Raw genomic sequence first — 19291 nt, forward strand, 5'->3', positions numbered from 1 at the left:
AGGCTCCGTGTTGAAGGCCGTACATTAACCTATAATTGATTACTTTTATAAATTGTTATTTGGATGGAGAGTTGTCTCATTGGCAGTCATACCATGCACATCTTCTTATATCTATTTACAGCAAAAAAAAAACCCAGTCATTTTCTACTATAGATTGGATAAAATTATTAGTCTCACCATTGTGAAACTCATTAAAAAAAGTAACGGCATGAGAGATGCTTTTTTTTCTTTTGTCATCATAGTTTTTTTTTTTATTCTGTGATATTTCTTTGTCTTCTTCTTCCGATGTGTAAGATATGTCAGAGCTTAAAATTGAGAATGGAAATTGGGAATTTGTCAAAGAAACAACAACCCAACCATAGAAAAACAACAAAAGAAAGTCACCAATGTAGCGAGAAATTCCCGCTTCCGGAGGCGTCCTTCAGCTGGCTCCATAACAAATATATACTAGTTCAGTGATAATGAACGCCATACTAATTTCCAAATTGTACACAAGAAACTAAAATTGAAATAATACAAGACTAACAAAGGCCAGAGGCTCCTGACTTGGGACAGGCGCAAAAATGCGGCGGGGTTAGACATGTTGATGAGATCTCAACCCTCTCCCTATACCTCTAGCCAATGTAGAAAAGTAAACGCATAACAATACGCTTGCTTGCAATTGTCCTAGTCGGTATTAACGTTTTTGTAAATATTGCTAAGAACGTAGTCTATAAGTATACCTGGTTAAATTACAAGATTTTGTAACCACAAAATCAAAACTTTTAAAAATTCCTAAATTCTTTCAAAGATTCAAACATTTGCATAATGCTTTTTTTCTAAACGGATCCCGGAATATCCCATCGGCCTAGTTTAGCGGCCTTTTATAATGCATAGATGCAATGACAGGTTTATATAAAGACCCAAGCCACCATCTTAAAATAAATGCATAAATATCATCGGAAATATATCAAGAATAAACTGTTGACACAGATATATATGTCTAGCATTAATGTAATTTAGATTGTATAAATGTAAATGTAAAACTTTAACATATAAACTATTCTAACAATTCGAAGTCAATATATTATCTCATATGCATGCCACAAAATATTGCCTTATCGTTATTTGTGTATAGTGCTTTACAAGGGTTTCAGTGTGAGGTAGGAGATTCCTGTCACGGCTGAAAATGATCAAATTGACCGGTTTTTTTTTTTACAGGCAAACTAGTCTATGCAGAGCGGTAAGTAACTCACGACTCGCATTAAAATCAAACTTTTTGGAATTCGGATAACACTTGAGCTACATGATTAAAACTACAAAATGTTGTTTTTTTTTAAGACACTCACACGCTTTTTACCTTGTGTATGTCATGATACGTGCTTGAACTCAAATATATTAAAAAAATATATAAAATGGTATCCCTTTTAGATAATGAACGCGCATTTACGTGAAGTTTCGCATATTTTTTTGCGGACCTGTGAAATTTCCCCATCACTTGGCGTTAATCGTAGTCACCATTACCTACTAGTATCACAAACGTGAAATCAAAGCTGCATGATCAGCTTCTGTGAAACTTTTGACTATATATTTGACTATCCATGTGATCATGGACTTTCCGAATAGATTTTCGTATAAGTTCAGTATCATAGTAACTGTTTTGTGATTTTACTTTTTTTTTGTACATCAACACTGTCAGATAAACTTCTTTTATGTGTTATATACTGTCCTTTAACGACAAATTCTAAATAAATACATGTATGTTGTATCTCGTTTAATTTAAAAAGCAAAAGACCAACAAGGAAATGTCTCCGTAAAAATAAGTCAACAAGAAAAGATCCACAAATGAATGAAATTATAATATCAGAAAAGGGCGTCAACAAACTTCTTCACAACATTAATCCGAATAAAGCCACAGGTCCTGATGAACTATGTGGGAAGGTATTAAAGGAAATGAAAGATCATCTAAGTCCTATCATCACACTCATCTTTCAAAAATCAATTAACACTCATAAAATACCTACAGACTAGAAACATGCAAATGTCTGTCCTGCATTCAAAAAAGGCGACAAAAACACTGCCATAAATTACAGGCCAATTTCATTAACACTGATGTATACTTTGTAAAATAACGGAGCATATCATAGCTAGTCAAGTAATGGATTGGTGACTTTTTACAAAATCGTACATAAACAGTCATGCTAGATGGAGAACAATCAGAAAAAAATGGGGTAACATCTGGGGTGCCATAGGGAACTGTCCTTGGCCCAATTTTATTCCTCATTTACATAAACGATTTCCCAGAATATTTACAACACAGCAGATTAAGATTATTTGCCGATGACAGCATCATCTATAGAAACATCAAACACTCAGAGCATGCTGCCAAACTACCACAGGATTTAAATTCGGCGGCACAATGGGAAAAAGACTGGTTAATGTCATTCCATCCAGACAAATGCTCCATAAGTAGAATTACACAAAAAAAGAAACCAGTCAACCATGACTACATCCTGCATGGTCACATCCTCCAAACTGAAACAGCTACAAAATATTTAGGCATAACCATCCAATCTGATCTAAAATGGAATAAACACATAAATAATGTAACAGCTAATGCAAACAGACAACTTAATTTTCTAAAACGTAACCTTAAAGTTTCATCCCCAAAAATCAAAGAAAGGGCATACATGTCGTTAGTCAGACCTAAGCTTGAGTAAAGCTCTTGCGTCTGGGATCGACCCTCACACCAAAAGTCAAATCAACCAAATTGAGTTGGTCCAACGCAGATCTGCTCGCTACACATGTAATAAATATCACAATACCAGCTCTGTCTCAAACATGCTTGATCACCTACAGTGGCCTACATTAAAACTGAGGTGTATACACACAAGACTAGTGGTATTCTATAAGGTCATACACCAACACATAGCAATTTACCCTAAAGATCTTCTTGTTAAATCAGACAGTAGAACAAGACATAAACATACCAACCACTTTAAATAAATTCAAACAAATAAAGATTCATACAAGTTTTCATTTTATCCACATACCGAATAGTATGTAATGGAACCTACTTCTTACATCAGCAATCCTTTGTACAACAGTCGACGGCTTCAAAAAGCAGATTTCTCTATCTGCTCTTTCACAAATATTCTAAAATCTGCATAACATTTACATAGTTTTGACAAGAAATATACATAGGATAACAATCCACGGTGAAAAAATTTAAAACACTGTACACAACTTTTTGGAATTTTGGTTCCTCAATGCTCTTCAACTTTGTATTTGTTTGGCTTTTTAACTATTTTGATCTGAGCGTCACTGATGAGTCTTATGTAGACGAAACGCGCGTCTGGCGTATAAAATTAAAATCCTGGTACTTTTGATAACTAATTATATTTTTACTTTATTTATTTTTTCTAAGCACCAATGCAATGTAACGTAATATTACTGCAAATTTATTTCTTTTAAATTGCAAATAAGCCACGCATGCAACGGCACGTAATAGTCAAAGTTGTGACTGAGTGCAGAAATATATAGATAGAGATATAGATAGGATGTGACCTGTGACCAGGTGAGCCAAACTTTTATGTTTACGGAAATACATTTGTCCTTCTGTGTGCGCATGCGGTTTGGATACTTCCGGAATTATCACCCCATAATCTAGATGACAGAAAGATGGAATTTTATGAATTTTACGCCGCTTTTTGCATAGTAGTCGATTGAATGGTCCTGAGACAATTAAACACTCTCACAATGGCTTAAAGAAACAGTGATTTAGCTTTAATCAACCAAAAAATATACAAGAAATCGATCGAATACACGGAAGATGGCGACTAGTGTCGACCAAAACGTCCCCACACATAATGATCAACCTGTCTTACAAAATATTCAAAAAGAAGGTGAATATCGCATATAATTTGCACAACTCCATTTATCATTTCTTTGCAGAAACTCTTATTTAGGTTGGAAGATATGTCATAAATTACACACACTCTAAGGTTGGGACATAATAAATTATATATATTTACAAGTCTTACATTATTAACAAATTTAAGATACATGTATGGTTATGTAAAATACTTCCATATACATATAAGGCACATATCTATCCATATAAGACTTCGATGCAGTAATTACTACACTATAAGCATATTTACATTATAATATCCATGCTACATGTAAGTCTGTTATTAAATTAATGTATTTATAGTCTAGTCTGGACACTGAGCGGAAATCTACAAACCATGTATTTCATTCCATGATTGTTCCTGGAAAGAATGAGCTCCTGTATACAACACTGTAGTCCAAATAATTATGACGTTTTGAAAGGCTTTTATTATTTTTTTATGTAAGCCTTTAAAGACGTCATAATTATTTGGACAAACAACACTGGTGATCCTCTGTAGGTCATTGTTGGTAAAACACTGAACAGTAATACAGGAGATTCTAGATTTGATTCTGCATCTCTTACTAAATTGACCTCGGGCATGTGGGGAAAACTTCTAATAGCACATTGTGGCGTAATGACATTTTTTGTTGCCTCAATATTTTCCTGGAAAAAGCAATTTGAAATCATGTATATTGTGGTTACTGTTTGCCACAGTCAGTGTTATTTTCATGATCTTGTTCAATTCAGTTTTAAATGTTTGAGTTTGTTGAAACCACAAAATCTGATAACCACTAAAATTTGAATTTCCCTTTATTATTCATCATGATAATTAGTACATTTATGCATTAAAAGATTATAATTCCACAGTCATGACAGTATTATCATGATTAAAACTACAGTGGTTAAATTATTATGTTTATTTTAATGTTTAATAATGTCAATGTTTTATTTATCAGGTACATTGCCCAGAGAAATATATAAACAATCACCATTAGAGGTTAGTACGTTTTATAGTAATTTTTTATATTGAATGAAAAAAATATTGAGATGGGCCAGTCATGTGGTATGATTGATAATAAGACACACATACACCAGAGACAACATGGGATGTTAGCAAATATCATGACTGTAAGGCTTTTAACAATTCAAACTTTTGAAGAAACTTAAAAGGCGTAAAGGGAAATGCATAAAACAATTGGAAAGACAACAAAAAGCCTAATTATACATTGTACTACATGTACTAAAGAAATTACAATATATACATGACATAGCAAATATACCATCAAAATATGACACACATCAACATGATCAACCAAGTTATGAAGTCATGCATTGTTTTGTTTAGAGTGAAGTCAAAACAGGGAAGTCAATGTTAACTGACAAATTCATTAAAAGACTGCATCAATCTTCATTTTTGAAATTCATTCAATATGTGATACATGTAATACTTGAGAAACTGTAATCAGAATTTTTTTTTTGTCATCATGAATACAAGACCAACAAATAACAGATTATTGTACACATTAACATTTTATTCTAGTCAAAAATGTTTGAGATGGTCCATATTTGAAATGCTCATATAGAGACCTAGGTGATCAAATCATGCTATTTATATCATTGAGAATTTTGTCTAAAGAAATAAAAATATCTCCAATTGTTTAATTTTAGCCCCAGACAAACCAAAACATGGCTACAGATACACTGAGGCCGTCAAGTAGTATACATGCTGGTAAAGACAGAGAAAAGAAGATTGGTCACAGAAGAGTGGACCATCACACAGGAATGGTCACTTATAAAAAGGTATTTTATAGGTGGTCATTATATTCTATACATCATAGACACAGGAGAGTGGACCATCACACAGGAAGGGTCACTTATAAAAAGGCAGATATTTTATAGGTGGTCATTATATTCTATTTTTATCTTTGTATATAAAAAGTACAGGCAGTCTTCACGCTGAGTGGCAGCCCTTGCAGCCCAGGCTGGTAGAACTACTCTTGTGTTTGTACACATCAGGCCAACAGAATATATAACTAAAAAAAACCTAAAATTGAGCTCTGGGACCTGTAGATTTAACCCTTTCAACGCTACACAAAAAAATAGAAAAATGGTTGCTGCTGCTGCATTTTTTGTGTGTTCATTCATTAGAACAGTATATTCCTTTTCAGACTGCTGTATCTTTTTAGCTCACCTGGCCCGAAGGGCCAAGTGAGCTTTTCCCATCACTTTGCGTCCGGCGTCCGTCGTCGTCCGTCGTCCGTCGTCGTTGTTAACTTTTACAAAAATCTTCTCCTCTGAAACTACTGGGCCAAATTAAACCAAACTTGGCCACTATCATTATTGGGGTATCTAGTTTAAAAAATGTGTCCGGTGACCCGGCCAACTAACCAAGATGGCCGCCATGGCTAAAAATAGAACATAGGGGTAAAATGCAGTTTTTGGCTTATAACTCAAAAACAAAAGCATTTAGAGGAAATCTGACATGGGGTAAAAATGTTTATCAGGGCAAGATCTATCTGCCCTGAAATTTTCAGATGAATCGGTCAACCCGTTGATGGGTTGCTGCCCCTGAATTGGTAATTTTGTGGAAATTTTGCAGTTTTTGGTTATTATCTTGAATATTATTATAGATAGAGATAAACTGTAAACAGCAATAATGTTCAGCAAAGTAAGATCTACAAATAAGTCAACATGACCAAAATGGTCAGTTGACCCGTTTAGGAGTTATTGCCCTTTATAGTCAATTTTTAACCATTTTTCGTAAATTAAAGTAATCTTTTACAAAAATCTTCTCCTCTGAAACTACTTGGCCAAATTAATCCAAACTTGGCCACAATCATCATTGGGGTATCTAGTTTAAAAAATGTGTGGCGTGACCCAGTCAACCAACCAAGATGGCAGCCACGGCTAAAAATAGAACATAGGGGTAAACTGCAGTTTTTGGCTTATAACTCAAAAACCAAAGCATTTAGAGGAAATCTGACATGGGGTAAAAATGTTTATCAGGTCAAAATCTATCTGCCCTGAAATTTTCAGATGAATCGGTCAACCCGTTGTTGGGTTGCTGCCCCTGAATTGGTAATTTTGTGGAAATTTTGCAGTTTTTGGTTATTATCTTGAATATTATTATAGATAGAGATAAACTGTAAACAGCAATAATGTTTAGTAAAGTAGGATTTACAAATAAGTCAACATGACCGAAATGGTCAGTTGACCCGTTTAGGAGTTATTGCCCTTTATAGTCAATTTTTAACCATTTTTCGTAAATCTTAGTTATCTTTTACAAAAATCTTCTCCTCTGAAACTACTGGGCCAAATTGAACCAAACTTGGCCACAATCATCATTGGGGTATCTAGTTTAATAAATGTGTGGCGTGACCCTGTCAACCAACCAAGATGGCCGCCACGGCAAAAAATAGAACATAGGGGTAAAATGCAGTTTTTGGCTTATAACTCAAAAACCAAAGCATTTAGAGGAAATCTGACAGGGTAAAAATGTTTATCAGGTCAAGATCTATCTGCCCTGAAATTTTCAGATGAATCGGTCAACCCGTTGTTGGGTTGCTGCCCCTGAATTGGTAATTTTGTGGAAATTTTGCAGTTTTTGGTTATTATCTTGAATATTATTATAGATAGAGATAAACTGTAAACAGCAATAATGTTTAGTAAAGTAGGATTTACAAATAAGTCAACATGACCGAAATGGTCAGTTGACCCGTTTAGGAGTTATTGCCCTTTATAGTCAATTTTTAACCATTTTTCGTAAATCTTAGTTATCTTTTACAAAAATCTTCTCCTCTGAAACTACTGGGCCAAATTAATCCAGACTTGGCAATCATCATCTTTGGGGTATCTTGTTTTAAAAATGTGTCGGGTGACCCGACTTTCAAATCAAGATGGCCGCCATAGCTAAAAATAGAACATAGGGGTAAAATGCAGTTTTTGGCTTATAACTCAAAAACCAAAGCATTTAGAGCAAATCCAACACGGGGTAAAATTATTACTCAGATCAAGATCTATCTGCCCTATAATTTTCAGATGAATCTGACAACCCATTGTTGGGTTGCTGCCCCTGGATCGGTAATTTTAAGGAAATTTTGCTGTTTTTGGTTATTATCTTAAATTTTATTATAGATAGAGATAAACTGTAATCAGCAATTATGTGCAGCAAAGTAAGATTTACAAATAAGTCAACATGACCGAAATTGTCAATTGACCCCCTAAGGAGTTATTGTCCTTTATAGTCAATTTTTAACAATTTTCATAAAATTTGTAAATTTTTATTAACATTTTCCACTGAAACTACTGGGCCAAGTTCATTATAGATAGAGATAAATGTAAGCAGCAAGACTAGTAAAGTAAGATTTACAAACACATCACCATCACCAAAACACAATTTTGTCATGAATCCATCTGCTTCCTTTGTTTAATATTCACATAGACCAAGGTGAGCGACACAGGCTCTTTGGAGCCTCTAGTTTATTATAAGAGATACAGAGAAAGTTATTGCATGAAAAATGCTCAGGAGAGTATGAACTGTAATGTTAGGCAGTTATTTCAGTAAAATTTTTATCAGGTTACCTGCATTTTCAGGTAATTAACAGGTAAAAGGTGTAATTTATTACATTTGTGTTAAATTTTGAATAAAAACTACTTTTAGTCTTCATCTATTTTGTTGTTTTATCTGCCATATAATAAAGAAGACATCAACTGCTCAATTCCGTAGCGAATTGCACCATACACAACAGATTATGTAATCGTGGCACAAATCAGTGGCTCCGTTCTCAAAATTTTCAGTCAAGCTCCGTTTTCCCCCCTTTTTCTACGTCTCGTAATGATCGATCAAATTATATTTCCCAGACGAATTGAATGTAATAAACACATTGAGGTAACAAGAAACATTTTAACTAATCCTCGTTGTAAGTTTCCCCATAGAAATGCTGAAATATTTCCATATTTACAGCTTCGTTTCCGATTTCCGCCATTTGCATTTTTCAAAATATTTGTTTTTATTTTCCTTCAATTTTCCTTCTACTGCATGATTTTACAATAAAAATTGTCGGGATTTCAAGCACAAATGAGACCTTGTATATCCTCGATTCATACAAGGAAAAATTAGAGAGGACCCGAATGAAAACCGAATGGTTTAAGAGTCCTTATGAAAAATCCGTTGTCATCGAGGCATATGCCGGGAATAGCAGTGGCGGACGGCGTATGTCATCGCGGCATATGCCGTGTATAGCGTTGAAAGGGTTAATACTTCATCAATAATACATATATGAACACAAACTATGTGACAGAATAGCAGAAGGTGTTGTAGTAATAAAAAAACATTGTTTTAACATTTCAGATCTAACATGTCTAAGCTTAAAAGATCTAAATATAAATTTACCTAAATTACACAACTCTTTCATAGCCTTTCAACACTGGTGTTGTGAGTTTTAAGCCTGCATATGTCAGATACGTAATTGATTGTCAGTTATCCAACTGATTGTATGTGTTTCTTAAGGTATTCCAGCTTCCTCTGACAATAAAAACTAATGCATCTGTTTAACTGACTGCTTGGCATTGTTAGTCCTTCTTTAGGTTTCTATCGATCCTTCAATTATTGAAAATTATTCGCAGGGCGTCGACTATAAAATTTATGATTTACACTAATTTAGCAAAAAAAATCTTAGTTAAACGACAAAAGTGACTGTCAAATTCTCAATTGACTCTGCCACCTTTTAACATTCCTTAGTTGATATGTCACACAGTGTTCAGAATGTTGGAATTGTATTTTGTAGAAACCTACGTCCGAGTTAATGGCTGCCATACAGTTGGGTATTGGACAGAGCGTGGGAGGTTTGTCATCTAAGCCAGAGAGGGACGTTCTCATGCAGGACTTTGCTGTTGTAGAAAGTGTCTTCTTTCCTTCGTAAGTACATGGAAAATTTGGGTTCAAAGTGTCAATAGTTATAAGAAGATGTTGTATGATTGCCAATGAGTCAACTCTGGAACCAAGTAAAAATTCATAAAAGTAAACCATTATAGGTCAAAGTACAGCCTTTAATACATGACACACTGAACAGCAAGCTATAAAGGACCTCAAAAAGGAATAGTGCAAAACCATTCAAACAGGAAAATCCACGGTCTTATCTGTATGAAAATTGAAAAACAAGAAACACTTATAAACCACATCAACAAACAACAGCGGTGGATTTAGGGGGAGGGGGGGTTGCTTATATTGGGAATCACTGGAGCATGACCAGAGCAGCCCCCTCCTAGGCAGTCAAAGGGCCTCCACTTATGAACATTTCTGGATCTGCCACTGAACAACAACCACTGACTTATAACAGATGCAAATAAATGAAGTGGGTATAAATGTTTTAACAGGTGTCAACCTTCATCCTAACCTGAAACAATAGGAGAACACTACAACATATGAACACACCCTCCAAAATATCCTTTGAAATGGCTTTACTCAAAAGACATATTAACAAATACAAGTAAACATACACTGAACTAATAAACTTAATCTATGACACAATGTAAATACAAATTGCATGTTACTATAGTTATGATAGTAGATCCTTGTTTCTTGTCTGTAAATATAGGATAAAAAGTTATAAATAGATATCATCATGTCCATTTTTTTATCTTTCTAATACACATGTATGTCAAGCAATAAAATAATTGAATCAACTCCTATTTTATATATTTTCAGAGAAGGCAGTAATTTGACCCCAGCTCATCATCTGAGTGATTTTCGATTCAAAACATACGCACCAATTGCATTTCGTTATTTTCGTGAATTGTTTGGAATCCAGCCAGATGATTTTTTGGTAAGTAAGAAATATATGTGATATGTTTACTGTCTACATATCTGTTTTTTAGAAGGGGAGATCTTTCTGATGTTTTTCTTAAAAAGAATGTGTCTGACTGGTTCATGAAAAGAAAGATCAGGGACTAAAATTAAATCTTTTTCTCCAGGGGCCAGCTGTCCCCTAAAATATTTTTTTCAGGGGCCCAGATGAAATTTAGGGGCCCAACCAATTTCTATTCTTAAAAGTTAAAAAACTTAAATTTTCTGTTCATATACTAATAAAGCCTTTTTATGTAATTCATGTGAATTGTTCGAGTCAGGAAAAGATTATGTGTGATATACTTAAATTATTGCCATCAGAAATTTTTCATAAGATTTGACAGGTAGCTGAACTTCCTGTTCATGGAAGAATTACGAATTTACCCGTATTTCAAAGGCAGAAGTTGTTGATTTTCCGTCAAATAAAACGGCAGGGCGTCTGAGGGACGGCAGAAAAAAGGCACAGGTGTCAATAAATTAAGGCGGGTGCTGTGCCCTGTTCAAACTTTGTAGCTAGAACACTGCATACCAAAATTTAGTCTAGATGTTGAGTTCATTTACATTTGATGCTGGGGATCTGAAGAGGTTAACTTACCCAAATGAATTAATATTTGTATCTTATTATAGTTATCGTGTTGTGATGAAGCTCTGAAGGAGTTATCTAACCCTGGTGCCAGTGGAAGCATTTTTTACCTGACAAATGATGATGAATTTATTATAAAGACAGTACAGCATAAAGAAGCTGACTTCTTACAGAAACTTTTACCAGGCTATTATATGGTGAGATACATAACGTAACTAGTAAACTATAAAATAAAATATTAAAAATACAAAAAAACAACAGAATTCTCATGCTGAAATAATGAAATAATAAAGACCTTTACAAATGGTAGTAATTTAAGAGAATTGAAACATGCAAAATGTTAGGATATTGGAAGGGAAACAAGAAATATATAGAAACATGAGATTTAATAGAAAATAACCATTTTTGGTTAAAAATATAAGAAGGATGTTGCATTTTTTCTATTTCACATGTTTAAGAAGCTGAAATTTTATCTTAAACAAAATGATGTTAATTTATGATTTATTTTGTTGCAAATCGGTTCTTAGAATATAAAGGAGGAAGTGAAAAACAAAATTATCATTAGAAATCTTTTTTTCCCTTCCTACTGACACGACTGATAAAAAATTATGTTAGGGCAATTGATGTGAACATGAAATATATTTTAATTCACATGTTGAATGAAGCTGAATATTTTCCTCAATCAAAAAGATGGTATCTAATGATTCATTTTGTTGGCAATTAATTCTGAAAAGATTTTTTCCTGTTCCTTAATTTATGACTGTAATAAAACTTAAAAAAAAAAAAATTAATACAATTTGTTTATTTAAATCAATGTTTTGACAAGATGTATTTGTTAATGACATGACCTTTAATTTATTTTGTACACATTTCAATCTTTGATTTTATCTTACAGAATTTAAACCAGAATCCTTGTACATTGTTACCCAAGTTTTATGGTCTATACTGTTACCAGGTAGGTATTTAGTTAAAACCAGTAAAAGATAAGTATTGTTTATTAGATTTTATTTCCGAAATAATGACATAGTGACATGACAGCTATCCACCAAAGATCAGAGAAAAATGATCAACTAAAGGGCACTGTATGACCTTCAACAATAAGCAAAACCCATACTGTTTAGTTATAGGCATTATAAGGTCTATGAATGAAGAAAAGCATACAATTCATTAAAGGCAAAAACACAAACACATGAACGAAAACAATAAATCATTTGTTAGGGACGAGATAAAAAGTGAAAAAAACTATGTGAAGTAAGTATTTGAAGGTAAAATTTTGTATTTTCACCTATTCTATCATGTTTTTTGGCTAGTAAAATTTATATTTATATACTGCAACTCCTTAAACTTCAAAAAAAGACAATCATTTAAAAGTTGGAGTGACCAGTAAATTCTGCAAACCTGTATTTTAAAAAACATCATAAGTAAAACTCTACTGAAACACCTTGTCAAGATCATAAACTAGGCTAAATATGTTCAGCGACTAGTATATTACATATCTTATACAGTCAATGTAATTTGACTGGTCAAATATCACAGCTGCAGTATATATATATATATTAAAGGTAGTGATTTGCCCATGACACATTTTAACAAATATTAAAGTCTTGTTAACAATGATTTGTGTCTTTCAGTGTGGTGGTAAAAACATTCGATTCGTTGTGATGAACAATTTACTTCCAACAACAGTGAAAATGTCTGAAAAATATGATTTAAAAGGAAGTACTTATAAACGAAAAGCATCCAAACACGAGCGTGAAAAATCAGTTCCTGTGTACAAAGACTTAGACTTTATAAATATACATGCCGATGGGATATATCTGGAAAAGGACAAACAGGAACCTCTAATGAAGACCCTTATAAGGGACTGTCGGGTAAGTTATAATATATACATACAGGAACCTCTAATGAAGACCCTTATAAGGGATTGTCGGGTAAGTTATAATATATACATACAGGAACCTCTAATGAAGACCCTTATAAGGGATTGTCGGGTAAGTTATAATATATACATACAGGAACCTCTAATGAAGACCCTTATAAGGGACTGTCGGGTAAGTTATAATATACACACAGGAACCTCTAACGAAGACCCTTATAAGGGATTGTCGGGTAAGTTATAATATATACATACAGGGACCTCTAATGAAGACCCTTATAAGGGACTGTCGGGTAAGTTATAATATATACATACAGGAACCTCTAATGAAGACCCTTATAAGGGATTGTCGGGTAAGTTATAATATATACATACAGGGACCTCTAATGAAGACCCTTATAAGGGACTGTCGGGTAAGTTATAATATATACATACAGGAACCTCTAATGAAGACCCTTATAAGGGATTGTCGGGTAAGATATAATATATACATACAGGGACCTCTAATGAAGACCCTTATAAGGGACTGTCGGGTAAGTTATAATATATACATACAGGAACCTCTAATGAAGACCCTTATAAGGGATTGTCGGGTAAGTTATAATATATATACAGGAACCTCTAATGAAGACCCTTATAAGGGATTGTCGGGTAAGTTATAATATATACATACAGGAACCTCTAATGAAGACCCTTATAAGGGATTGTCGGGTAAGTTATAATATATACATACAGGAACCTCTAATGAAGACCCTTATAAGGGATTGTCGGGTAAGTTATAATATATACTGTCGGGTAAGTTATAATATATACATACAGGAACCTCTAATGAAGACCCTTATAAGGGATTGTCGGGTAAGTTATAATATATACATACAGGAACCTCTAATGAAGACCCTTATAAGGGATTGTCGGGTAAGTTATAATATATACATACAGGAACCTCTAATGAAGACCCTTATAAGGGATTGTCGGGTAAGTTATAATATATACATACAGGAACCTCTAATGAAGACCCTTATAAGGGATTGTCGGGTAAGTTATAATATATACATACAGGAACCTCTAATGAAGACCCTTATAAGGGATTGTCGGGTAAGTTATAATATATACATACAGGAACCTCTAATGAAGACCCTTATAAGGGATTGTCGGGTAAGTTATAATGTATACATACAGAAAGAAACGAAACATAGGGAAAGTAAAAAATGCAGAAAATCTATATACAAAAGAAGATGTGGTATGATTGCCAATGAGACAACTATCTACAAAAGACCAACATGACACAGACATGAACACCTATAGGTCACCGTACGGTCTTCAACAATGAGCAAAGCCCAGACCTGATTGATGTAATAAAAAAACAATGAATAAAATTTAAATATGTTATTCAGCAACTAACACTGATTTACAGGCTACTCACATACAAAGTGTTAGGGCATCATTGCTTTACAAAATAAAGAAGATATTGGGTATACCCCAGTGAGACAGTTACCCAAATGAAAATACTGGGGATTCATATATTATCCTTGGTACCAATTTTCATAGATTGAAAAAAAATGATATGTTAGTAGATATTTGAATAGTGGTTTTGAAAAGACATGAAATCCACGAAAATTGGTATTTAATGAATAATAATGTATCCATGGCAACTAAAATCAAGATATCAACAACTCAAGTGCTTTTTGTTCTAATTGTTACCACTGCCAGATTGCAAAAAAGTGGCTTATCGAAAATTTGCAATCAATAAGAAAGAAATTCCCTATGTTACATTTGTACATGAAAAACAGGTGTGTTTTACATGAAAAAAAGATGTATACTAATAATGATTAAGCATAAGATTAAGACAAAGCTCTGTAGATAGTTGTATGAAAAAGAGAACATCCACTCCAAGCAGTTAACAGATCGTTTTAATACATAAGTTTGAGAAAACAATCTTCTCTTTGAATCATGCTATTTTCACATTTCCTGACCGGTGTGAGAAAAATATTTCTAATCTCTAGTGAAATATTTGTTCTCAGCAAATGATTGGTTGAAATTTAATTGTGATGTCAAATTTTTTTGTTTTTTTTCTCAGAATTTTCTTATTGTGATGTCATGAAAAAAGGCAACCATGCCTGATGACTTGACATCAAAAGTGCACAAATTTCCTCAAATCTTTGAAAAGGAAGAATAAAAATCATTAGAGAAACAGATTCAATGAGATTCCACCACTGTAACTCGTGAATTACAGTATTTCTCCACTCTCAACAGTTAAATTTCAATTATTTTTAAAACTCGGCAAGCCTCGCACTTTACATTGCTTTAGATATTAAAATTTAACTGTCTTGAATGGAAAATTATCGTAATACACTTGTTGCAGTTGTGGAATCTATATATAATCTAGAACTTTTTTAGAATGACTATCTTGACTCAACATGGCAAAGAAACTACTTGTTAACTTACTAGAAACCATTTGGATATTTGAATTTAGAAATAGCTGTTTATTTCGTGACAATTTAAGTCATTTATAAATCATAATCTAAAGTAAAAACATGGAACCATTATTTTGCTTCATGTGTTGCATCATATCTATTTTTAGGTACTTGAAAGCTTTAAAATAATGGATTATAGTTTGTTAGTGGGTATATATAACTTAGATCAAGCTGAGAGAGAAAAGGTATGTTAGTTTTATCAACTATAAAAGATTTACAAAGTTTAAAGGGGGGCAACATGTTAACAAAACCGCGATTTTGGCAAAAACATTTAACAAAAAATGCTAAAATGCTAATAACAGTTAAATAAGTTGGTTGGAAACAGTTAACAGCTTACATTTATCTCAGATAACAATATTAACAACACATTGAAAAAGCACCCCCCCCCCCTTTAAACCTACAGGCTGTATGCTGAAAAGTGTGTGTACATGTTTGTTCACGGTTCTGATCCTCTATACACATATTTATATTCTGAAAATCATGAAATAATGCAAGTGCATGTATATATGACTTTGATAGATTTGTGAATATTCAAATGGGAAAAAAAAAGATGAATTTTGGTCTGTTTTGTAGGGTTCTTACATAAAGTCAATTTTCAAACAGTTACAGACTTTCTGAAGACATTTGTTCAACTTCACATAGTTTAACAAATGTTTTGATATTCACTTGCATGAGGTCAATTTCTATCAGAACTGAAATTGTTAAAAAATTGTGAAAATTTCTTGAACAAATATAATAATCATTTACAATCAAATACTTACTCACATGTCTATTGTTTTCAAAGTATTGACAACTTAAGGGAGGTACCTAACACTACAGGGAGATAACTCTTTTAAAATCAGCTAAACGTTTTAAATACGTTGTGTTGTAAAAGGACTATTCAAGCTTCTCAATGATCAAAATTAGTGTTTTGTCAAACTGCTATATTTAACCAGTGTATTTTTTTCTGATTGGTTCAAAATTTTGGAAATTTTGATAGTTTTGTTAAAGATTTATTTGGCCCACAATTTTGATGAAAATTAAACGAGCCAAATTAATTTTAGTGATGGTGTTGGGTACCACCTTAAGTTTTAGATGATGAATTGCAAACTTAGTTTTGACTATGTATGACTGCATAATGAAAAGTTAATTTCAACTGAAGCTGACCATATAAAAAAGAAGTTCTGGTATGATTCCAATGAAACAACTATTCACAAGAGACAAAATGACACAGAAATTAACAACTATAGGTCACTGTACAACCTTTAACAATGAGCAAACACATACAGCATAGTTGATAGTCAGCTATAAAAGCCACTGAAAAGACATAAGTAAAACAATTAAAATATGAAAACCAACGGCCTTAATTATGTACAAAGTATGAAGAAAAAACAAATAAGTTACACAGCAACAAATGACAACCACTGAATTACAGGCTGTTGACTTTGGACAAGCACATTTAGAATGTGGTGGCTTTAAACATGATAGTGGGGGCCCAACCATTAATTTGACCAGTCAATTTGCAAGTTTCATTCAAAATAGTGACTTGAAATGTTGGGTCATAAGAAAAAGAACTCTTATAAAGAAATAATAAATTGAAGGGGAGATAATTCAGTTGTGAAATTGTAATGGATTAACAACAAGTTAAATGTTTTGGAAATTTCATTAGATATAATCCAATTATACATTATAGGGAAGAACACGAGAAGATTCCGGGGCAGATCATACAGACATTCCAACATTAGACGGTCCGTCTCCAGAGGCAGATTCTTCAGGTGCTAAACCCATAAATAAAACAGGTGTGCTTTACTAACAAACTAACATAGATATATATAGTAGTAATCTAGATACTAGAGTTTTTGTTAAAATTTTATTTAAAAAAAAGCACATGAATCATGCTAATTTCAGCTTAACTGAGTGTGTTTAAAATGGATGAGGTTAAATTTGCTTGCTTGAAAATATGATAAGCCTTACCTTTGTTTTATATTTAAAAAGAACGAGAAATAATACATAAGTTTATTATCTTGTATGTTAGGTCGATATTGAAGTCAACATTACTTATATTCATTATCACTGAACTAGTATATATTTGTTTAGGGGCCAGCTGAAGGACGCCTCCAGGTGCGGGAATTTCTCGCTACATTGAAGACCTGTTGGTGACCTTCTGCTGTTGTGTTTTTTTATTTTGGTCGGGTTGTTGTCTCTTTGACACATTCCCCATTTCCATTCTCAATTTTATGATATATTTCCCAATAAAACTGATTACCCAGATTATTATTTAGTCTTTAAATGCTGATGTGGCGTAAAGCAAACATCAATCAATCAACTAAATAGAAACAATAACAATTAGTAATCTAATAATTACATTAGTACTCAAGCTGAATGGATTTAAAATGCAATGTGGAATCATATATAACACCCCCCAAAAAGGACCTAAACAATATTAACATTTCATGTACTGTATTAAGGTGGTACCTAACACTACAGGGAGATAACTCTTTAAAATCAGCCAAACGTTTTAATTACGTTGTGTTGTTCAGGGAATATAAAGCTTCTCAATGATCAAAATTAGTGTTTGTCAAACTGCTATATAATCAGTGTAACTTTTCTGATGAATTGGTTGGTTCAATTTTTTTGAAATTTTCATGTTTTTGTCAAAGGGTCAAAATAAATATTTTGTCAAAATTTTATGAAAATTAAACGAGCCAAATAAATTTTAGTCAAGGTGTTGGGTACCACCTTAAGCTTACAAAAATTATAAAGAATATAAATACCTGTTTAATTAACCCTTCTAGTTATGATCTTCATTCTTTTCACATGCTTAAAATCTCTTTTCTGTTTGATGAAAAATTATACTCTCAAAATTTGAAAGTAAATCTAAATCACTGCAAATCTTTATTGTTATTAATATTAACTGTTTGTATTTTATGACAGTTATTTTTTTAAACAACAAATTTTAAGGGACCATATAGAATGATTACTTTTATGTATTGATGTTTAAAAACACAAATTTTAAGATTTAAAAATCAATAGAAATAGTCAGGGAGAGAACATATACCATACATACAAAATGTCACCATATATGATAACTCATAAGTTTAATATCTAAACCTGAACTAATACGTAGCGTTAATTGTGTAGAATTGTCATAACTTATTTTATAATGTTGGTAGGATGTTTTCATCACTAGTTTTAAGCACTCTTTCTTATTGTCAAACTTAACCAGTGAAGAAATAAGACCATATTGAATATGGATCTTTTAATTTATGAATTCAATTAATAACACTATAAGTTGTTCTGACTGATAATGAACAACTGCTAATTTCAACTTTTTTAAATTTCTGTTCAATTTTTTCAATGTTTGAATTGGTTTTCTTATAGTACTTTGAGGTCTTTGATAAATTTGTTTTTATTTTAGACTCCAATGGAGAGAGTTAGTATTAAACATATTACTAATCAGTGGTGTTGGGTACTAATATATAACTTTTATTTTGGGGTAATATTATAATAAATGTATCCCTGGTTCTTAATGTGTCTGTAGTATGGAATTATGGGGAATATTATGGAGCCTGAATTTGATTTGTTTTAAATGTGTCTGTAGTATGGAATTATGGGTAATATTATGGAGCCTGACTTTTGTTTTTAATGTGTGTGCAGTTTT

General features: G+C 32.7%; 1 protein-coding gene across 11 annotated transcripts in view; it reads left to right on the forward strand.

Annotated features, from left to right (window-relative positions):
* The first annotated feature begins 3600 nt into the window (after positions 1-3600).
* LOC134718530 (phosphatidylinositol 4-phosphate 5-kinase type-1 alpha-like) overlaps positions 3601-19291 on the forward strand; it is a 39657-nt gene continuing 23966 nt past the window's right edge. For 8 of the 11 annotated variants that reach the window (XR_010107407.1, XM_063581123.1, XM_063581128.1 and 5 more), the window contains exons 1-11: positions 3601-3884; positions 4831-4871; positions 5543-5674; positions 9661-9791; positions 10581-10698; positions 11346-11498; positions 12197-12256; positions 12933-13172; positions 15759-15836; positions 17324-17429; positions 19049-19063. Coding sequence is in view for 10 of the 11 variants with exons in the window: in XM_063581123.1 (XP_063437193.1) it covers positions 3812-3884; positions 4831-4871; positions 5543-5674; positions 9661-9791; positions 10581-10698; positions 11346-11498; positions 12197-12256; positions 12933-13172; positions 15759-15836; positions 17324-17429; positions 19049-19063 (1147 nt within the window). In the remaining variant the exon portion in view is untranslated. The remainder of the gene's footprint in view (positions 3885-4830; positions 4872-5542; positions 5675-9660; positions 9792-10580; positions 10699-11345; positions 11499-12196; positions 12257-12932; positions 13173-15758; positions 15837-17323; positions 17430-19048; positions 19064-19291) is intronic. The other 3 variants (XM_063581122.1, XM_063581121.1, XM_063581125.1) reach the window with 3 other exon arrangements.

This window comes from Mytilus trossulus, chromosome 5 (genome assembly GCF_036588685.1).
Source record: "Mytilus trossulus isolate FHL-02 chromosome 5, PNRI_Mtr1.1.1.hap1, whole genome shotgun sequence".
Classification (NCBI taxonomy): domain Eukaryota; kingdom Metazoa; phylum Mollusca; class Bivalvia; order Mytilida; family Mytilidae; genus Mytilus; species Mytilus trossulus.